This window comes from Nymphaea colorata, chromosome 12 (genome assembly GCF_008831285.2).
Source record: "Nymphaea colorata isolate Beijing-Zhang1983 chromosome 12, ASM883128v2, whole genome shotgun sequence".
Lineage (NCBI taxonomy): Eukaryota > Viridiplantae > Streptophyta > Magnoliopsida > Nymphaeales > Nymphaeaceae > Nymphaea > Nymphaea colorata.
The window spans coordinates 12052498-12073171 of record NC_045149.1 but is presented as its reverse complement, the minus strand read 5'-3'; the positions used below and the strand labels follow the sequence as shown (position 1 = coordinate 12073171).

Below are 20674 nucleotides of genomic sequence, written 5' to 3'. Positions count from 1 at the left end.
GGCATGTTCTGTTGCCTTGCTGCTGCTCCAACCATTTTGCACTTCTCTCTTCTCCTTTTCTATGTTTTCTGCAAACCAGGATTGCGGTGATCATTTTTCATTCTGATACCTTAAAATATCATATGATGTCAAAGCGTGGTTGCAGAATTTTATCAAAAGGCATGTTCTAAGAGATCTGAAAGTATTTGCTCTTCTGGTTAAGAGATTAACAACCTTATTGATTCTTGTTCTACTCTTGTTTTCCTTCAATCTCTGTCGTCAAAACCTGTTTGTCCTTTCAATCTGCCTGTCATGAATTCATAAAATCATCCTTCTAAAGTGCTGCTATTTTCTGTTATCTGATATATCTGAATATTTCTATCTTATCATGCCCAAACTTCTTATTCATTGTGCTGAGCATTCTTATTATCTGGAATATATACTGTGTCTGAACAATTTCTGTCATCCATCTGTCTTTTAAACTGAAATATTCCTGATGAGGATCTGCCATTGGAATCTGTCCATTGGATATAGTGTTTTCTGATCAGTTTTGAAGTTTTCAACAGTTGTATTTCACTTTTCAATCAGCAGTGAAGAAGAAACTTCCTTAAAATTGCACGTGTTCCTTTGTATCCAGCGTCTTGTTCTGTAAACTATAAGACAGATTGTGAGTACATTTCAAATTCTGATCTGAACATCGTCAGCATGAAAAAAGAAACGAGTCTTCAGAGTCATTTCTGGTTGAGGTTCTTCAATTACTTATGTTGAAGAGCTGCCGATTGGTTCTTGGTTCCTTATACATTCATTCCTTGTTTCCTAATCTTTTGTCTTAATTTTTTGTCCATGGCCTTCTCCTTGCATTCCGGTCTTTCATCAATTTCCTTAGTCAGTTGGTTTTTAAAAAAGCTTACTCATTCCAATTTCTTAACATGGAAGAGGCAAATAATTCTATGGAGTTAAGATTTGATGAGCATCTAGATGGTTCTGTTCCTGCACTGCTTCAATTTGTTTTGCAGGAAACCAATGTTTATAAAGTGTGGCATACACATGATCAGTAAAGAATCCTTAGTACACAGCTTGGAGGAAACATGACCAGTCTTTGTAGCCTACATCACATCTATAATTTCTCAGGAAGTGTGGCCTCAGTTCACTATACTGCCACACAATTGTAGAGTAAGCATGCAAACACTTACTCGCAGATATCAAAGGCTTGAATATTGTACCTAAAAAGGAAGTTTCAGAGTCTAGGAGGGAGCTGAGTGTCAGTTATGGAATATATAAATGATATGAAGAACGTTAATGATTAGTTGGCTATTGTTGGAAGTGAAGTCTTAGACAAGGATAAAATTCAACAAACAATGGACTGGCATGAGATTTTGATATGTTTACTATGGCCTTGTCATGTCAGCCCACTATTCCTACTTTTGAAGAGCTTCAAGCAAAACTCACTTTAGGATGAGATGACCATGAAGCAAATGGGGAAGGGAAATGAACAAAATCTCACACTATTCTGGCAACAAATACATCAGCAGGTGGCGGTGGGATGTTGCCTACACATACTATTCTAGGAGGATTTAATGCCACACATCAAAAGAGGGTGTGCACTTGTTTTCATTAAAACAAAAAGGCAATGTGAAAACTGATTGCTGATATAATCCGTAGAATAAATGAAAGATGAACATATTCAAAAATAAACCGGCTTCTAATTAGAGTACAAAACCGCTGCTTGGTAATGTATGACACTTTTATTGTCTGGCCTATGATAAATGATATTCAAACAAAATGAACAAAAAAAGTGGTATGTGGACTCAAGAGCAGCTACCCATGTCATAGACAATGCGGATAAGTTATTTGACCCATCTCCTTGTATTAGAAAAGGTAGTATAGTTGTGGGTGATGGTAGTCACCATTTAATTATTCACGTTGGCGATGCATTTATTCCCATGTCTAGATCTTCTCTCTCCTTGTTCAATGTTCTTAATACATGGTTGTTTAAAGATGAACAAAGAGTGATCTAAGCGAGTTATCCGAAATGTCACACCCCAACACTTTGACCCTGAAATAAATTTTTGTTGTTTGTTAAAACATAAAATGTTGAGGTGCGACGACACAACGATTCAAAAGGAAATGAGCTATGCAAATCAAAGACAATGAGACAAAATTTCCATTATATAATAAATTTTGTTCATATAAAATTACTTCACATTTCTCAATAACACATATGACAAAAATGCCTCAAAACCATGACATTGATGCCTAACAAAAACAAGACATCAAAAAGACTTAAACATGACGCGCTGACACTACAATAGACCCAAAATTTCCCCAGTATGATGTGAGTTGAGTCATCTGATCAACCTGCTGCCCTGGGTCCGTCAAAACCTGAAAAATAAAACAACAGAAGGCTTAGTCTTCGCAGTATGGCTAGATAAATCCCTAACCCTTGTAAGGACTCAAATCTGGGATATAACAATTACGAAAGCAAATCACTATCATGTTATGATAGGAGCATGTAGTCACATGACTTGTTATGAAAGCCCCTCACATATACCACGACATGTAAAGGCCACTCAATGGCCATACTTAATACATTCAATAATCACATGTATTTCTTGCATATTCACATCATTCACATTCTTTTCATTTACATTAGTTTTAGTGAATTGACAGTTCCTGTGGGTGCAAACACAGACACGTACACACTACGAGCGACCTACAGCCAAGAGACAACCCCTGTGGTGGCCCGAAACGATACAGCTTCTTTCATGCTACAACGGTAGAGCACTCATTCATGGATGAGTGAATTCCAAGGAAAGTTACTCAGCCTTCCCTAGGACACCTAGGTTGGGAAGGTGGGAGCCCAACACTCCAAGCACATCACACAACGATATCCTGGGGCCTTGCATCGCTTGGGGCCTATGCTCCAAGCAAGCGAGACCAGTGGCAAAGGCGGGACATCTCTCAAACACATTGCCACAACCCACTTGCCTCACATCTATTAATCTTTCTTATCATTATGATAGGACATTCACAAAATAACTGGCTAGCACATGAGGTTAGTGCACTTTACAAGCGCACCCATGCCTCCAAACGCCTCCACACAAGGGCAACACATATAGTCAACATTCTTACTAGCCGTCATAACTTTACAGTTAGATCTACCATTCAATTTCATTCATTTGCATCATGCTCACGATAATGCATACGAAACATATTACAACATTCACATTATCAAACACATCAATCACATCTTTCAAAACTTAGTCAAACTACGGAGAGTAGTCTCGATCCGTGATTGGCTCGTAACTGTCCTATGCAATTATCATTCTAAGATGCTTTCTAATGCACAATCGGGGTCGAGGAGATACTCGACTCGATACTCCACCTCATCTGTCCTAAACAGTTATCATTGCTAGCATGCACATGCAATTGCGTAGTAATTTTAAAAACAAAACTAATCTCATAACAATTTAATCACACACATATATTCATTCAATCATAATAGAAACATAGGATCCAACAATCTTGAAGGGCACACATTCCAAAGTTAGCTTCAGGCAAGGATTTGCTTGGAATGCCGCCATACCTGTAGCGCATTGCCAAAATTACCCAAAACGCCTCGAGCTTCGAATTGTGTTGCTTAAGGTCTATTCGACGTGCCCGGTATTCCCGCAAACAAAGTTAAGCGATAAGATTTCTACTCGTTTCGCTTTACAATCTACACAAGTATGAAATAGAATCATTGAGGCACAGGTCGTCGCCTCAAGAGGGTGCCGACTCTTTGAGGTTGTAACTAAATTACTTAAGTTCTGAACTTTCGATTCAACCAATCATTAATACGTTTCTCACTTGCTTTCTTAGTTGAGGCGTCTTCCCAGTAAATATGCTTCCCAACTTACATATTTTTTCCCAATGCACAATGCAATACACACATCAACAATAGTATGTGCCACATGTTTGCAACAACGGTCCTACATCTTCTCAACCGCATCAAATCTCTACCATGTTTCCTAATCGCTTCGAAAATTAACCTATCATGCTAGAAAGATATTTATACATGTAGATCCTCTTCCTTCTCAAAATAGTCTTAAACTTTTTCCAAAATAGCAACGTCGCTAACATGCATTCTAAATCATCAAATCTTGAGTCTGGCATACTCAAATAATAATTATACATGCCCTAACAGAAATTATTAGACAATTCAGGCTCGATTAGGCCTCGCTCACCCCATTCTTAGAGTTCAAACTGTTGTAGTGCTCCTGGCAGCCACCTCAAATGCTCGATTGATCCCAAGCGGTTAAAATCAGGCAATGTCGTCGCCACCAATGCCTTCAATTCACTAGTATGAGGGGAAAGACACGTCCCCAAGCTGCAATCCCAATCCAACAGCCACAAAAGGGTGAGAACAAGCGAAAGGAAGTTTAAGAGGGGTTTGTCGTTAGAAGGGGCATTCGACAAAGTGAAAGGGGTTCGGCTGAGAGGGATAGTTCAGTTGGGGGAGGCTGAAGATGAGAGAGAGAGCACGAGAGATGTGAGTGAGAGAGAGACAGCACACAGGAGATGTGAGTGGGAGGAGGCTGGCGGTAAGGAGAGAGTGCGAGCAGTGAGATGGGAAAGTAGCGAAGGGAGAGGGACATTACTCGGGTCTGAGGGGGAAACAAATAGAAAAATGGGGAGAGGGAGAGGAACAACACTATGTGGGGGATTAGGGAGAGCTTGAAGGGGACAAAAGACGAGAGGATGAGAGGGCGAGTGAGGAGCGTCGGGGGAAGAGGGGGGATTCGACAGAGAAGGATCGGGACAAAGGGAGAGGCGACAGAAATTAACGAGGGAGGGAGGAGGAGAAGAAAGAAGGAAGAAGAGAGAGAGAGAAATCAGGCGAGCTTACCTCAACGCCGCCGCACAGCACTGCGGCCTATGCTGCTGCTGCAATTTCTTCTGCCTCCTTCTTCTCTGTGTTGTGGTCGAAGCAGAGGAAGAGATGAAGAGGAAGACGAGGAAGAAGAGCTCCCCGCGTCGGGCTCTTCACGTGGGTGAGGTTCGGGTCCGGGTCTGGACCCAATCCAGCCCGACCTGAAACAATGTCGAGCATTACATGAAACCATATTTTGTATTTTACCAAAAGAACTATCAAATTTTCAAACAAGGCACCTGCTTTAGCCCATAGCTTGCTCTTTGAAACTTGCATACATAAATCTTGGGACCTTCTTCCATAGATCCAGAGGGTTGTTCAATGTAAACCTCCAGAAGGTTGTTCCATCGCCTGAGTTTTGACTAACTCATGAGTTGATGGAGTCAAACAAGTTTTTGCTTGATCATGTTGAGTGTTAGATGAAAACAAGCCCCCTACTGGGTTGACCCACTAGGACTTGAGTTGAGCCGAGCCAAGTCAAAATTGGTGAAAATTGGATAATTAGAAAAAGTAGAAAGAGTAAACATACCTTAAAAGCTCAACAGATGATATCAACTTTGCTCTTGCAATACACAAAATTCAAGATATATCAGCAACAAACAGGTGTCAGTCCAGTTTTTGTTCTTAACATGATCAGGATTTTGACTTGACTCCACAAAAGAAAACAACTAGATGGGATTCTTCTGTTCTAACTTTGATGCCATGTAAAAGTATAGATATATGTCCATATAACAAAAACTCAAACCTCACATGAGCAAGATGCACGAGCACATGTTGTATAACATGCACCAGGGCACAAGAAACATAGTCTCTTTAAGAAAATACTAGAGATATTTCAAAGGAGCATACTGCACATTGGGACAAAGTCCCTTGTTTATGCTTCTATTTGCCTAGCATAACGGCTAGCCTGCAAGCAAGAAAAAAATGATAAAATAATAAAATAAGAGATATGAATGATAAAATCATATGTATATATTATGTACATAAATATATAAATGTATTATCTGACTAATCATATAAACACAGATGTATGTTTAAGTACATATGTACATGTACCTTAACACAAAAGGTTGTGATGCTTGGGTTAGTGGGCACACACAGATGCAATCATGGACACTTGATGCTATAGTGACAACAAAAATTGGGCTTGTTTGTTACTCTTCAGATACTCTCTCCTCACACACACACACACAGAGATATGGGAGAAAAAGGAGGTAGCATATCTCTCCTGTTTCCTCTTTCAGTACAGAGAAAAAAAAGCTTCATGGATAACCCACTTATCCTTTGATAGAGACACACCAAAGGATAACTTATCTAGAAAAGCTTATCGACTTTTTGGGGCATCCAGATATGTCCTTAAGAATAATTGAAGACAAAATATAATTTTGTTTGTCCAACAGCTCTTGGTGGTATCACTTTAGGCACTCTATTTTTTTTTGCTTTTTAATTCCTTGATTCCATCATCATATGTAAACCCTTTGTATTTCAATAAGATGGTTACTTTTTTCTTTAGGGAGCTTATATGTAATTCAAAATGTCAATAATAATTCAACTTTAGTTGCAAAAGGTTACCAGGAAAAGGAAGAAAGAATGTCTGGGAAATGTGCTTATCTTTGTCATGATCATTCAGTCTGTAGGTTTTTCGGAGATTTCAGTATGTTGATATTACATTACAACTTCAATCCAAAAAACTCTGTGCACAAAGTATTGCTTTTGGTTCAATGATGTCATATATTGCTGTGTCGAAGACCTATCGTTTAACTGTAATGTGGATAATATGGTTCTTATAATTGGCGTTGATTGAAAGCATACGTATCTATATGTCCACATAGGGCCATTATTTACTTCCCACTTTCTTCATAAGTTATTTTGCATATAAAAAGGAGTTTATGTCTATTCATATGCCCAAATACTTTGATTCATCTTGCTATGACTTTTCACTGGTTCATGAGATTGTTGGATAAAAGATTTCTCATTATTTGCACCACAATCTTGATGATTTTTTAGGAGCAAAATCAGCTATTGAAGCTTGGACTGCAACGAGGCACTTTGAAGGGGGAGTTGTTCCATATTTTGCAAGAACAAGGATGCAGTGGTATGAAAGTTTGTGAATTAGTGAAAGCTTGTCAGGTATGTACACCACTTATATGATGGTGATTATTCTGTTGTGTGTGTGTGTTGACGTCTTGAACAATGTTGTATTTTTAGATTGGCTGCAGTGACATCATTTAACATATTTCCTTTGTTTTCTTTTGGTGAAGATCACTGAGATGGATCTTCCCAAATCAGCTCACGAATTGGAAGAATCAATACGTTCTGCTCTTTCAAGGGACATTAAACTGTTTGAAAAGATATCAGCTTGTGCATTTCGTATTCGGTTCAACCCTTCTAGTCAGGCAACAGAACAACTGGAGTCTGATTCTGAGGATGCAGGGAGTGTGGAAAACAATTCTATCGGTTCTGAAGGTGATGATGCTGAGAGTGATGAACCAGAGGAGTTGGATTCTGCAACTGATAAGTTTGGTATGGTTGGCCACATTTCTCAAAGCAGAATTACAGGAAAATGGATAATTGATAACTCTGAAATAGATGAAAGTCAACCAGGGGAAGCTTGGATGTTGGGCTTGCAGGAAGGTGACTATGGAAATCTAACAATTGAAGAGAAACTGGATGCTTTGGTGGCTCTTGTTGATCTTACAAATGCTGCATTTAGTATGAGGGCAGAGGTAGTTTAAAATTTACGTTGACTGTTCTTCTGGTTTCCAGTACATCAGTTATAAAGTCATGCAATTTGCAGCTGAAACTGTACACACACACATAAACACACACACACACACACACACACACACACACACACATATATTCCTATGGTAAATGGATTTTTAAGTTACCATCATTGTCTTCCTTGAATGTTTACTGTGCATTACACTACACAAATAACCATTTATTGGCACTCAATGGTAATCATGGTTCTGCACCGATCATGGTTTCTATTCATTGACAAACTAAAGATTAAGTAATTAAATGATATTTCTGGATGTTAAAAGCTAATTTATTCCCTTTCCTGTTCTCCATGCAGTCCAAGAGTGGTCTTTTTTGGTAGTAGTCACTTGCCATCTTCTTTGTTCATAGTTCCATTGATATACTTTTGCCTAGTGAACTGGAACCACTTTTCCTTTTGTTCCTTTGGTGTGAAGGATGATAGCAACACTGGGGAATTCTCGGCGCTGAGATCAAGATATTCAATGTTATAAAGTTAGCAACGAAAAGGCCAGTCTTACATAGTGCACCTTGCTCAGGCTGATTAGGGACATTGAAGCAGCTTCTTAAATTCATTCTTTGTAACATTTAGTGCAAAATCCACCAAACATGCTTTATGCAATTGGCATCACATGGTTGCTTAAAAACAAAATCATTTTCTCAATAACAATGGCTCAAAGGCATAGAAGCATTTAAGATTTAAAAAAAAAATTACTCTGTTAAAAACATCTCATATATGCTTAGAGAAACATAATCTATAAATGGAGTAACCTCCACTTGAGAGAGAGACTTAGCTAGCCCTTTGACTAGCTCCAGCCTCCAATTGCTAGGTCTGTAGCTGTGTTGCTAGCCTAGTTGTTTGCTTAGTCTGATGAAAGGCCAATTTCGATCCAAACCAGAAAAAGAAGGATGCATACATAAAAAAGAAAAAGCAAAAGTAAAAAGGAAAAGATAAAAGAGAGTGAGAGTGTGTGTATATATGATAATAGAGTCTGCATAATGTATGCATAACAATACAATATTCTTCATATATATATACACACATACAGACACAAATATTTATGTTCTTACACCCTCCCTCTGACTTACAGTGCTATGATCAAAAGTTTGTCAAGAAGGAATTGAGATATATGGAACAGAACAACTTGGTCAATAAGTCCAATTAGATGGAGTGGGACAAATCAGTAGCGTTATTCATATATTCTTCTGTATTTAATTGGAAGTCTATCTTAAATTTTTGATTTGCTTTATAAGCCCGTGCCTAAAACCTGCTGAAATTATTTACATTATTTGAAATATATAAATGTTATTGATGTAAATTGAAAAATAAAATATTAGGTTAATAAAGTTTGTGCAGTAATTTGTTTAATGAAATCATGTTCTGAATCCATTGTTTTTTATAGGCAGATCATAAATAAATAAGAAAAGAAGGGCCACCACGTTGGAAACTATGCTTCCTAATAGGATTGAGAAACTAGGTTTCTTAAAGAGATGAGGGGAGGGTGGAACATCCCTCCTACCTCCTCAAAAGGATGCAAAGGGATCAATGAGCTTTCCTTGGATTTCTTCAAAAGGAAAAGAGAGAGAGAGAGAACTGTTCCTCATCTCCTTCAGCTTCTCCCACTCAAGCTGCCTGGCTGTCCAGGAAATTAGGAAAAGAAAAGAAAAGAAAAAGGATAAGCCCAATGGAAAGAAGCAAGCTACATTATTCTTACTTTATCTTTGGTTTTACCCGGCTGAGACCAGTTTGTGCGTCATGCTTAATGTAGGATGCACTAGCTTGTACAACTGTATGGTATAGGGTTGGCTCTTTGTTCAAGCGAACCAAGCCTCAATAAGTTAGTTCAGTTAGGGTTGACTGAGTAGATACTATCCTCCAAGCATGCATGCATGCACGCCTTATTTTATTAGCTTTTATTTAGGCAAGATGGTTAGTATGTGGCTGTAATTCTACTAGTGTGAAGGCTGTGCTGCTGCTTGCGTGATATATTATTAATCTGATCTCTTGTCATCCGAGGTGGTCCAGCAGTTAGTGCAGTTTGGTCGAAGGCCAATCTTTATCAGAACCAATAACAGAAAACATGCATAAATAAAAATTGAAAGATACCTAGAATTAAGAATAAAAAGAAAAATGTAAAAGTGTGTATGCCTTTATATATACACACACGCAAAAACACATACACACACAGATGCATATATTTTAATATTCAGTTTATGCAATAAGGATACCATGGATGAATTGGCAACCTAGGAACATTAGATACCATGTATCTTGATACTTCTGAATCTATCCAATTTCTTGCTATAGGAAGGTTGCCATAAGGACAGACACACCAACTAGGTTTGTTTTTTTTCCCTCTAAATAGATATCTTGCACGTCTCAACTTTTTCTGGTCCAAATCTGACTTGGAAGCTGGAATTTCCTTTGCCATCTCAAATGTTGATTCTGGTATGTTGAAGCTCCTGCATTCCTTGTGTTGCCTCATAAGAAAATGTAAAAAATTGGAAGTTTCAAAGTTCAATGTGTTTCAGATTCCCTGTGCACATATTATATCTACCATTTCATTATCAGTATGTACATGCTAATCTATAGCTTCATAATACAACTTGTTACTTTTTGACTTCCCGTTCTAGTTGATCTCATGTTTATACTTTCTTCTCCTTGTTCAAAATTATAAGCTTCACAATTTCAAATATGTCTTCCATTTATACATTTTGTGCTTTTATGCAGGAAATATGTGTTGTTTGAGGTGGATCTGCCATTGCTGAGTTTTTTTTTTTACTAGGAATTGTTAAATTTCTTGATCATTTTTGTTCTGCTTGAATACATGCATTATTCATCTCTTATTTTTGATTAAGGTTTGTTCTTTCAAGTTCATAAGCAGTTTCTAGCAAGTATGCATTTGATGGATAGTTGTACATTGCTTAGAAACTTTAGAATTTGATAAATGCTTAGTTCTCATTTAATTTATTTTGTCTTTCTGTGCAGAAGTCAGTAAGGGACAAACTTCAGGGGCCTCCAAGCATATGGGTCCATGGATCAGGGGCAAAAATAAAAAAGTCATACCAAAGTCTCAGTCCAACTCCATTTCAACAGCATTGTAATAAGAGTCTTATGGTGGAAGCTGGTTCTTCTCAAAAGCGTTGTCCAGATTTTGGGTTTCCTAGCAAGCACATGTCAGACAAGATGAAGGCGAGGAAGCGGAAAACAGTCGAGAGATATGGATCAAACAAGCATTGGATGCAGTCTGTTTATTTGGGGTCGGATCGTAGGTACAATAGTTATTGGCTTTTTCTGGGTGCATGTGATTCAAAGGATCCTGGGCACCGGAGGGTGTACTTCGAGTCATCTGAGGATGGTCACTGGGAGGTGATTGACACAGACAAGGTAAATGTCCATAGGAGTTTAAGAACGATTTATCTTTTGTACTCACAAGTCATATTTGTATGCTTTGTGGGCTAACCTATCATTTCTGGTGCACACAAGAACACACAAATGGGGTAGAAGGACTTTTTTCTTTGTTGCTTACTTGCTTTTTATTATGTTTAAATTCTTATCATACCAATTGGTCCCCCCTTGTCACGTGTAGAATTCTTAGGGGTTCTGGATGCCAAACGACACTTTTGATTGCCTACAGCTATTTTGTGTTTGCGATGAGCATTCATTTTTATGATCACTTAATCATAATTAGACCATATCTATTCCGGAAGTGTGTTGCCCTAAATTCCTTTTCTTTTGCAGGGTTTAGATGCTCTTTTGTCTTCATTGGATAGTAGGGGTTTTCGGGAAGCTCAACTTCTTGCTTCTCTAGAGACACGATTAGCCTCTCTACGCAGAGCAATGTTAGATGACTTGTCAGCTGAAAATGAGAACAAGTTGGTTAAATCTGCTACAGCTGTTACCAGTGAGAGTGGCTCCTCGCCCTTATCAGATGTTGACAACAACTTGGATGTTACTCATTCTTTTGATGATGGAACTGGTTTATTGGCTCCTCATTGTAGAATGGATAATGTTGGTCACACTAGTCGCCAAAAGGAAGCAACCTCAGATCACCGCCAATCTTTTGATGCATGGGTTTGGAAAAATTTTTACTATAAACTTGGGTCTCTTAAATATAAAAGAAGCACCAAGTTGGAGTCACTTGCTCGCTGTGAAAGGTGTAATGACCTATATTGGAGGGATGAAAAGCATTGTATAATATGCCATACTACCTTTGAGTTAGATTTTGATATTGAAGAAAGGTACATTGTTCATGTAGCCACTTGTAGAGGAATTGGTGATGGTGACACATTTCTTCATCATAAAGTTTTATCATCAGACCTACAATCACTGAAAGCAGCCGCCCATGCAATTGAGGTGAAGTTATGTGTCTGTATATGCATACATGCATTTGTGTGTGTAAGATTAGGAATTCTTAATTTCATTTGTAAGATTTTGTTTTATATGCCAGAACTTGGAAAATTCCTTGTGACTTCATACTGTGAAGTCTGAGTCTCGCTTTTGGTCACTTCTAGCTACTTTATCTCTTATTTGGTGTCTATTTGATAGTGGGTTTCTGATGAGGCTTAGTTGAGAAGCTATTTTTAAATACGTAACTATCTTGAATATATCAATCATTTTTTTCTTTTCTGATCGCCTGGAAGGGACAAAAGGGAAAACATCTTGTTGTTTCTTCAACTGTCCAGTATCCCGAGTCCACTTGGGATATGTTGCTTTTTACACTTTTATTGAACACACATCTCATTCTAGCAATCCATGAAGCTGCATTTGGTGCCAACTATGGAAAATGTCACTGACAGCAGCTTTCGCTGTCTAATTGGTCTGCTTCATCCTTGTGATAACAGAAGCCTAACATGTTCGAATTTTGAAACATGGTGGTGTTCTAAAGCAGGGAAGATGCTACTGATCAGCTTCTTGATTTATTTTTTGGTGGTTGTATTACATTGAGTTGTCTAAGAAAGATTGATTATTGTGTTCTTATCTTCTAAATTGTATTCTATTATTCTAATCTCAACTGCATTTTTTTTTTTTGGCAGGCGGTAATGCCTGAAGAGTCCTTACTGAGTGCCTGGTCCAGGTCAGGGCATGCACTTTGGGTCAAACGTCTGAGGAGGACATCATCTTTGCCTGAACTCCTGCAGGTATATGATTTGTTCAAGTTTTGCAGTATGAAGGAGAAGTGGCTTGGCTTGTCTGACCTATGGAAATGTTATCAGGTTCTGACTGATTTCGTGGATGCTATGAACAATGAGTGGTTCTTCCAACTTGGTTTAGATCTTGGTTCACGTACAGCTTTCAATGAGATTGTTATATTCTTTAACAGTATACCAAGAACAGTTTCTGCTGTTGCACTCTGGTTAGTAAAATTAGATCATCTTCTCACTTGTTATCTGGAGCAAGTTCAACCTCAAAAGCCAGCAGGAGGCCGTTAATCTCCAAAAGGTATGCTTACATCTTTCTGTTAGTTAGTCCCTTAACCTGTTTATATGTCTGGTGTGGTAATCGTGAATTTTTATGATGCCTGGGAAGAGTCAGATACCTTTTCTCCTTCCAAAATAATCAATCAGTTACCTAAGTCCAGAACATTGGGGATAAAGGCGGGTTTCACATTCATGTTTGATTTATAGTTGATGTGATGCAGTTTAATTTCTATTCGAAAAACATCTTTCAGGCTTTCAGCTATAGTTGGAGATGGCTTTCTTGAACTATTTGCTAAGTTTGCCCCTCTTGATATTTATTCTCCAGTGGTTTATATTTAATGTTTTAAGTCATGTTCACAATGAGTTCCACATAGATGCACACAAGTCTGTGAATGCCTTCAACTTTACGATTAAGATAAGAAAGAACTTAGAACAAAAAATCCTATTTGTCTTTAAAGTTGAAGGTTGAAATAAGATTTATGTCAAAAACGTTAAAGACTACAATGAAGCATATTAACCATATGGCATATGAGGAAAGAAGAAATAAATTGCAGAACATTTAAAAAGCAAAAGGAGAAACAAAAGCAGAAAATTTAAAAATAAAAAAGATAAATCATTCTACATGTGTTTGTGTCGGTATATATATATATATAGAGTGAGAGAGAGATGTTAGATTTTGAGTCAGTCACCAATGGCCATGACCCAAGCTGTGTAACCTAACTTGCTTAGTTATAGCCTTTTTTAGTACTACAAGTTATGTTTAAACTACCTTACATCTTGTAGGATAATACTATATGCCTAGTGATACAATGCATACAACTACAGTGTATGTAAGACTAGATTTGTATATCTTAACAGCCTCCCTCAAAGTATATATAGTTTTGGTTCATCGACAACTTGTTCTTCAAGTACTAGAACCTTTGCTTCATTAGTCTTTTAGTTCTGCTTCCTTAGTCTCCTAGTAAGGAGATCTGCCACTTGATGCTTACTTCAGACAAATTGAGGCTCAACCTCCTTGTCTTTGGCCTTTTGTTTTAAGAGTGCTGACCTACCTCAATATGCTTTGTGCGGTTGTGTTGTATGAAATTAAAAGATATTGTTACAGTATTTTTATATAAGAAGTGTGATTTTGAGATAACTCTCTCGTAGCTCTCAGAACTGCAGAAATGTTTACGTCTTCATATCTTCATATAATGTAGTGAGAGCCCCCAATCTCCTAGTTGCATAATGTGGCACATTGTACGATACTTATGTGATATAACATCACCATGAAGAAAGACAATATGCAGGACACCACTGATACTACTAGTTTTAGAGTGTAATGATACCATATTGAGTGTAAGTACAATGCACATCTCATATAGTACGTTAGGCTCTGTCACATAGACACTCTTGGAAGGGTCCATGTGAACACCGCTTGAGATGGGTGCACCTAGGACATGGCTCTCATTTTTTTGCAATTTTCCAGTATAGTTTTTGTATACTAACCTACATTTTGTGAATGTAGACACACACACACACACACACACACACATATATATATATATATATATATATATATATGTAGACACACACACACACACATATATATATATATATATATATCATAGTCACAAATAATGTCTCGGTGTTTTAAACGGCGAGGTTTTTCTCGAGTATAATACAGCGAGCTTGAAAAAAGAGGAAAAAAAAGAGAAAAATACGGTAAATTTTTAAAAATTTTAAAAAACTAACAATGGAAGAAAAATAAAATAAGTGAGAAACTAACAATATAAACATCAAAAGATAAGTAGATTTACAGCAAAAAAAATAGAAAATGAAAAAAAAACTGTTTGGCATTAAAAAAACTGAAAAAATGCGTTATTTTTCGTTTTTAACATTTTTTTTCAAAAAAACGTGTTTTTTTAAAGTTTTGAACGGCCATTTAATTTAACGCATTTTCCATGACTATGATATATATATATATATATATATATATATATATATATATATATATATATATATATATATATATATATATATCATAGTCATATATATATATGTATGTATGTATGTATGTATGTATGTATGTATACTATATGTATAATATCCATGTCCGTGCACAAGTTTTTTGAAAATGCTTTGCACAGATACCCACACCCATATGACATAGATGTTAGGGCATGATAATGTCTGTAACTTACTGATTACTATACACCTTAAAAACATAAAAAAGTGTAAAAAAAAGTTTCATTTTCTTCTTTGGACTGAATGTTCGACATGGAAGGCGTTCTTACATATTTAAAGTGAACAAAGCATAGGGCTTATTTGCAAGTGCTTTCATGGTTTTTGATGAAGCATATTCTATGTTTGTGTTGAGAAATCATAAATTTGAATTTTGTGACCATTAAGTTGTTTCAAGACTCAACGGCGTAAGTTGCACGTAATGAAATTTATCTTGATATCCATTTGAGTCTCTTAGACCAGAGTAATTTAAGTGGTCAATTTTGATTTTTTTAATGAAAACATGCGTGTTATGGGTAGCATATGCATGTTATTTTCTCTTGTTTATGCAATTTATATTTTCCATAGATTTTTTAGTTGGATTTTTTATGTGCTTTTTTCTGATTTTAGAATTTTTTTGTGGATTTTTAACATGAAAAAGAATTAAACTTACTTTACGTTATCGAACTTTGGACTCCACATTATGTTATGTATTTTACAATATTGGCAAGTATAAATCTATATGCACCTTTAGTGCTCGACTAGGTAAGAACCCTTTGTTTTCTATATGCTTCCTTGGTAAAGAAGTCCGTCCCCAAGTGCCCCTTTTAAATATCTCAGAATTCTTGTGGCAATATCCATATAATCATAGATTGGTTTATGCATGAATTTGGGTACCTGGTTTAATATGCTCATCCAGTAAAAGGAATGTTATGACAAGTACCTACGATGCTGTGATTACCGTTTAAGGTCATCATAGGAGTTTCTGTCAAGAGTGCTAAGCTTATGAATAAACATGCTTAAAGTAGCCAAGGGTTTACAATATTTTATTCTTTCTTCTTTCTATAAATTAAGGATGTATTTTTGCTGACTTAATGTTCGAGTCTTATCCTTTCTATCAACTCCAAGGAAATATCCTAGATTCCCCAAAATTTTCATCTTAAACCTTTTGCTCAAAAGATCTTTGCCCACTTGGATGTATTGTCTCGTGTTCCTTATAACAATTATATCATCCACATATATATGTGGCAAAATGATTGTTTCTTCACCGTGCAAGATAAATAGCAAGTGATTCAATAGGCATTGGTAACCATTTTTTTAAACTTGTAAAAAACTGTCAAACCAAGACTGAGAAACTTGTTTCAATCTTTAGATGGCTCTTTTTAGTTTGTACTTTGTACACATAGGTCATGGAATCCCCTTCTATATTCAAGTGGTTTGCTTTTGTATACTTCTTCCTTCAAATCTTTGTGTATATGAAAGCTAGAGTGCAACCTTTCAAACTAAGGAGGCACACATCCTTAAGAATAATGGAAGCAGAAACCTCACATTCTTGGAACAACTGAACATATATTTAAGAAAAAAATGTATACAAACTGGTATTTGAGCCAATATATACAAAGTGGGACTTTGTCCCTTATTTATAGGCAAAAAGCCAAGAGAGAAAACATGAGGGAGCTAGCTGTAGAGCTAATTCAAACAGCTAAATCATATCAGTTGAGCAACAGAAAATAAAAAAATAAAAATATTACAATAAACATTAAAATAACAAACTATATACGTGCCATATATATGTATGTAAAAGTTACTGCACATATGTGCAAAAAGAGATGTATGTGTTCATAATGTACATACGACCACGTACTTGCATAGAAATTAACACCCCTGTTCTTCTGATAATGTGATCATCAAAAGTTTGTTAAAAGCACATGAAAATATGTTGCATGTAATAGTCTTAGTAAAAAAAAGTCTGCAAGTTGATACTTTGTAGAGGCATGGGACAGTTCTAAGGTCCTGCATAGACGACCTTCTGGAACAAAATGATAGACCTTCTGGAACAAACTGATAGTCCATCTTTTGATATGGTTTGTTTTCTAATGGAATGTGTGATTGCTATCTATGTAAATAGCATTTTTTTTATCACAACAGAGTTTGGTAGCTTTTGTCATGTAATTATCTTTCAATAGGCCTTTTCAACCAGACAATCTCCATGAAAATGATAGATACTGCACGATACTCAGATTTTGTGGAGGACAAAGAGATCTTGCTTTATTCTTGCATTTCTGTAAGATCTAATGATCCGATAATCATTTAAGAACACAAAAATTTTGGTGGTGTGTGCCTATTATCAGGAGTCCTCCAATGTGCATCAGTATATGCAATCGTTCATTCATAAGGATGAAAAGGAGAATAGGAATAGTCTTTTTGTGATGCTGTCTCTGGTATATCTGGTAGTCCTCAGCTCATTACTGCTCCCATGTGAATAGAAGTAGGTGTTGCTGAATTGACTTGAAGGATGGACATGAACTGATGTACATTGTCAGGTCTAGTACGGATAAGTTGTTGAGGGCAAAATGAGTTGTGTATATAGTGTTGGATTCTTTGGAATTTCACCATCTTTTGTCTTCATCCTTACTCTTGCCTCGGGTCTTTGCAAAAAATCTTCAGAAATCTTTCCGAACAAATTAGAGAAGGAAGAGAATAAACTTGGAGATTACACACATCCCAAAGATAGGGGAGATGACTGATCCATTACACTAATTGACAAAGTACAATCATACCCTTATGAAGAATGGGTATTTTCATAACACGTTCAACATTTGATTGGATTCATATCCAAATCCAAAATAATAAAGTAAATAAAAAAACAAAAAAATGTGGGGACTTGGCTGGGGCTTAGCTCAACCATTTATTGTCTGTTTATCGACAGGCTCAAGGGGACTTGCACTCTGGACCCACCTTTTGCTGAAGAATGGGTATTTTCATAACACGTTCAACATTTGATTGGATCCATATCCAAATCCAAAATAATAAAATAAAATAAGCAAAAAAAATATGGAGACTTGGCTGGGGCTTAGCTGAACCATTTATTAAAAAATAAGCTGTTTATCAACAAGCACAAGGGGACTTGCACTCTGGACCCACCTTTTGCTTGCCACATGGAAGGCCATTGAACCAACTCCTTTTTGTTGTCAATAAGGTAAATCATATTGTATATGTACGCCACAAGTTTAAACAAGTTGAACCAAGTTGAGCCTACTTAGCTCGAGTTCAATTCACTTGTTTCATCGAGTTCATTTTTCAACTCAAACTTGACTTATTTATTAAACAAGTCGAGCTTAGCACGAGCAAATTCAAGTCGAGCCTAAGTTGGCTCGACTCCTTGCACATCCCTACTTACCAATTGGCTATACTCCATATGTCAGCGCCTAGGTAGAGGGGGAATGGACAAGGGGGCTCAAATAACAAGCCGTGCAACGATGCAGTGATATAGCAAGCAAGCAGCAAGCTTCTCGGTTTAGGACTGACATAAGCTTGTGACTTTAATAAATCTTTTGTTAGTTATTATGAACCACTTGTTTGTTTACTTGTTATGAATAATTATTATACATTAAAACACTAATTTATGTCAGATTTTTAGGATGCAGCAATGTCAGAATACTTGAAAATTGATGCAAGAACTCCATTTTTTGGTCAAAAAATATCATACAACGTTCAAACCTATGTCACAAAAAAAAGGTGGCTGCACGTGCCATCCTGTGTCTGCTGCAAGCTAGAGCTTTGATGAATCTATTTTTTTTTTTCCAGGAAAATATGCTTGTACCATGAGAGTGTGGTGGCTTGTATATTCGTGGTTGCTCCAGTAATCGTATTCATCCAAATGCTGTGCTGATGTAGAGACCTACAGACTGCTGTCTCAGCTTTGAGAAAGGTCTACTTATTTGGTACAAGCATCGGTTTTGGCCTTGTATGCCAACACATTGATGTATCCACAAGCTTCAAGAGAAATAGGAACATTGGTAGGACAAAATGCTGCTTCAAATTCTACTGCAAAATTTTGACTGTTAGGAGATGCCAGTTTGATCCATGGTGGTGTTTCAGGTTACTTTTCATACGCTGTCAACCATCTTTCGTTCTAAAGTTTTGTATGTTGGACAACTAAATGAGTTGTACATAAATATGAAAGGGAAATAACTTTGGACTTTTACATTTTAGATTTTTTATCCTGTGTAATCCTTGTTCTGAGAGTGAGGAATTTTCAGAAGTCAAACGTTCAGCTTGTTTGGCTTTGTTATGAGAAAGTTTATGGTCAAAAAATATATCAATCTTTGACAAAAGAAGTATGGCAACTGCTGTACTCTATTGTGTTTCATCATAAGGCATCTGCAACTTTCTGAGCTTTACTTTTTTATTTTATTGCAGCTGAACAAGCTAAGTGAGGCTTGAGGTTCGGCTGTTCGAGCTTTTGCTTGGCATATCATGTACCTGGCTTGTGCTTCTTTGAATAGAAAGGACTTCAGGACTTTAGAATCTCGTGTGTTTGATTTTTTAAATACGAAAGGCCTGTCAAAGCACAAGGTTGGGAGGTGCATCCTCTTTAAACCCCTGATCTCATTTATCTCATTTGATTTGATTTGTATTCCATACAGTAGCGGAGCCAGAAACATTTTGCTGAGGAGCACCGATGAGTCTCACTGGTTTACTGTGTTGGGAGCCTATGGAGCACTAACCCAGGTCTAGTGTGGCCACCACATTTGCAGGACCTGGGTCCAGCTCCATTGTATTAGAAGTTTTAAAGGGCTGGTGTGTGCAACTGCCCACACGGTAGCTCGCTACTGGTTTCACATAATAACATATCAGAGTGGCAAGAGAAAGACGAAAGTAAATGAACTGTGAATCGTTGAAGTGAAAAAGGAGGAACTGTTTTTGAGGCATGTGTATAGAACTAAGGCTGCACTGAACAGCTAAGCACAGGCTCCGCTTGAGCTTGATCCGAGCTCGAGCTGGACCTAGAGCGCTTGTGCTAAGCTCAGAATGGGACACATTATCTGTAGGCTGCTCCAACCCAGACATTTTGTAATACAAGTGTGTGGACCCGTCAAAATGCTGCATGAACTTTTTGATGAGTTCAAATGAGCATCAAATAACAAATAAATTCCTCTTAGACCTTTATTTGTATTTTTAAAATTTTTCTGATTTTAAATGGGCTTATCCATGTTTTTCTTGTTATAGACTACAAATGAGTCTGGCACATTTAACCCTGGTCCGGTTTTAGATGAAGTTCAAGCTTGGATTAGCCCTCAATGGAAGATTGGACTGATAATTTGGTATTTTCTAGTAAAAGCTTCATAACCTATTAAGAGAGTAGTCATGGGAATCTATCCAAGTGTCAAAAGCTAATGCAAAATTGAAGTAACTAGACCTGGTTGCAAAGGGAATCAAAGCAAGGCAATGTTCTGAGGGAATGAATTATATACACAAATTTTAGGCTGCATATCTGTAGCTCTATAATCCCAGGCCAAAAAACAGAAAGGAAGAAAACTTGTAAGTAGCGATGGATGACCCACTCAAAACATTGGTTTTGTGAAAACTGGTTTTGTAAAAACTTAGTTTTTTAAT

At 37.0% G+C, this 20674-nt stretch overlaps 1 protein-coding gene across 5 annotated transcripts in view; it reads left to right on the top strand.

The window, feature by feature from the left end:
* LOC116265787 (homeobox-DDT domain protein RLT3) overlaps positions 1-20219 on the top strand; it is a 43241-nt gene extending 23022 nt beyond the window's left edge. For 3 of the 5 annotated variants that reach the window (XM_031646706.2, XM_031646705.2, XM_050080848.1), the window contains 7 exons: positions 6899-7021; positions 7153-7617; positions 10641-11039; positions 11394-12008; positions 12689-12793; positions 12869-13094; positions 18863-19458. In XM_031646706.2, the coding sequence (XP_031502566.1) occupies positions 6899-7021; positions 7153-7617; positions 10641-11039; positions 11394-12008; positions 12689-12793; positions 12869-13084 (1923 nt within the window). In that variant the 3' untranslated portion in view covers positions 13085-13094; positions 18863-19458. The other 2 variants (XR_007574991.1, XR_004175198.2) reach the window with 2 other exon arrangements.
* Positions 20220-20674: the final 455 nt, after the last annotated feature.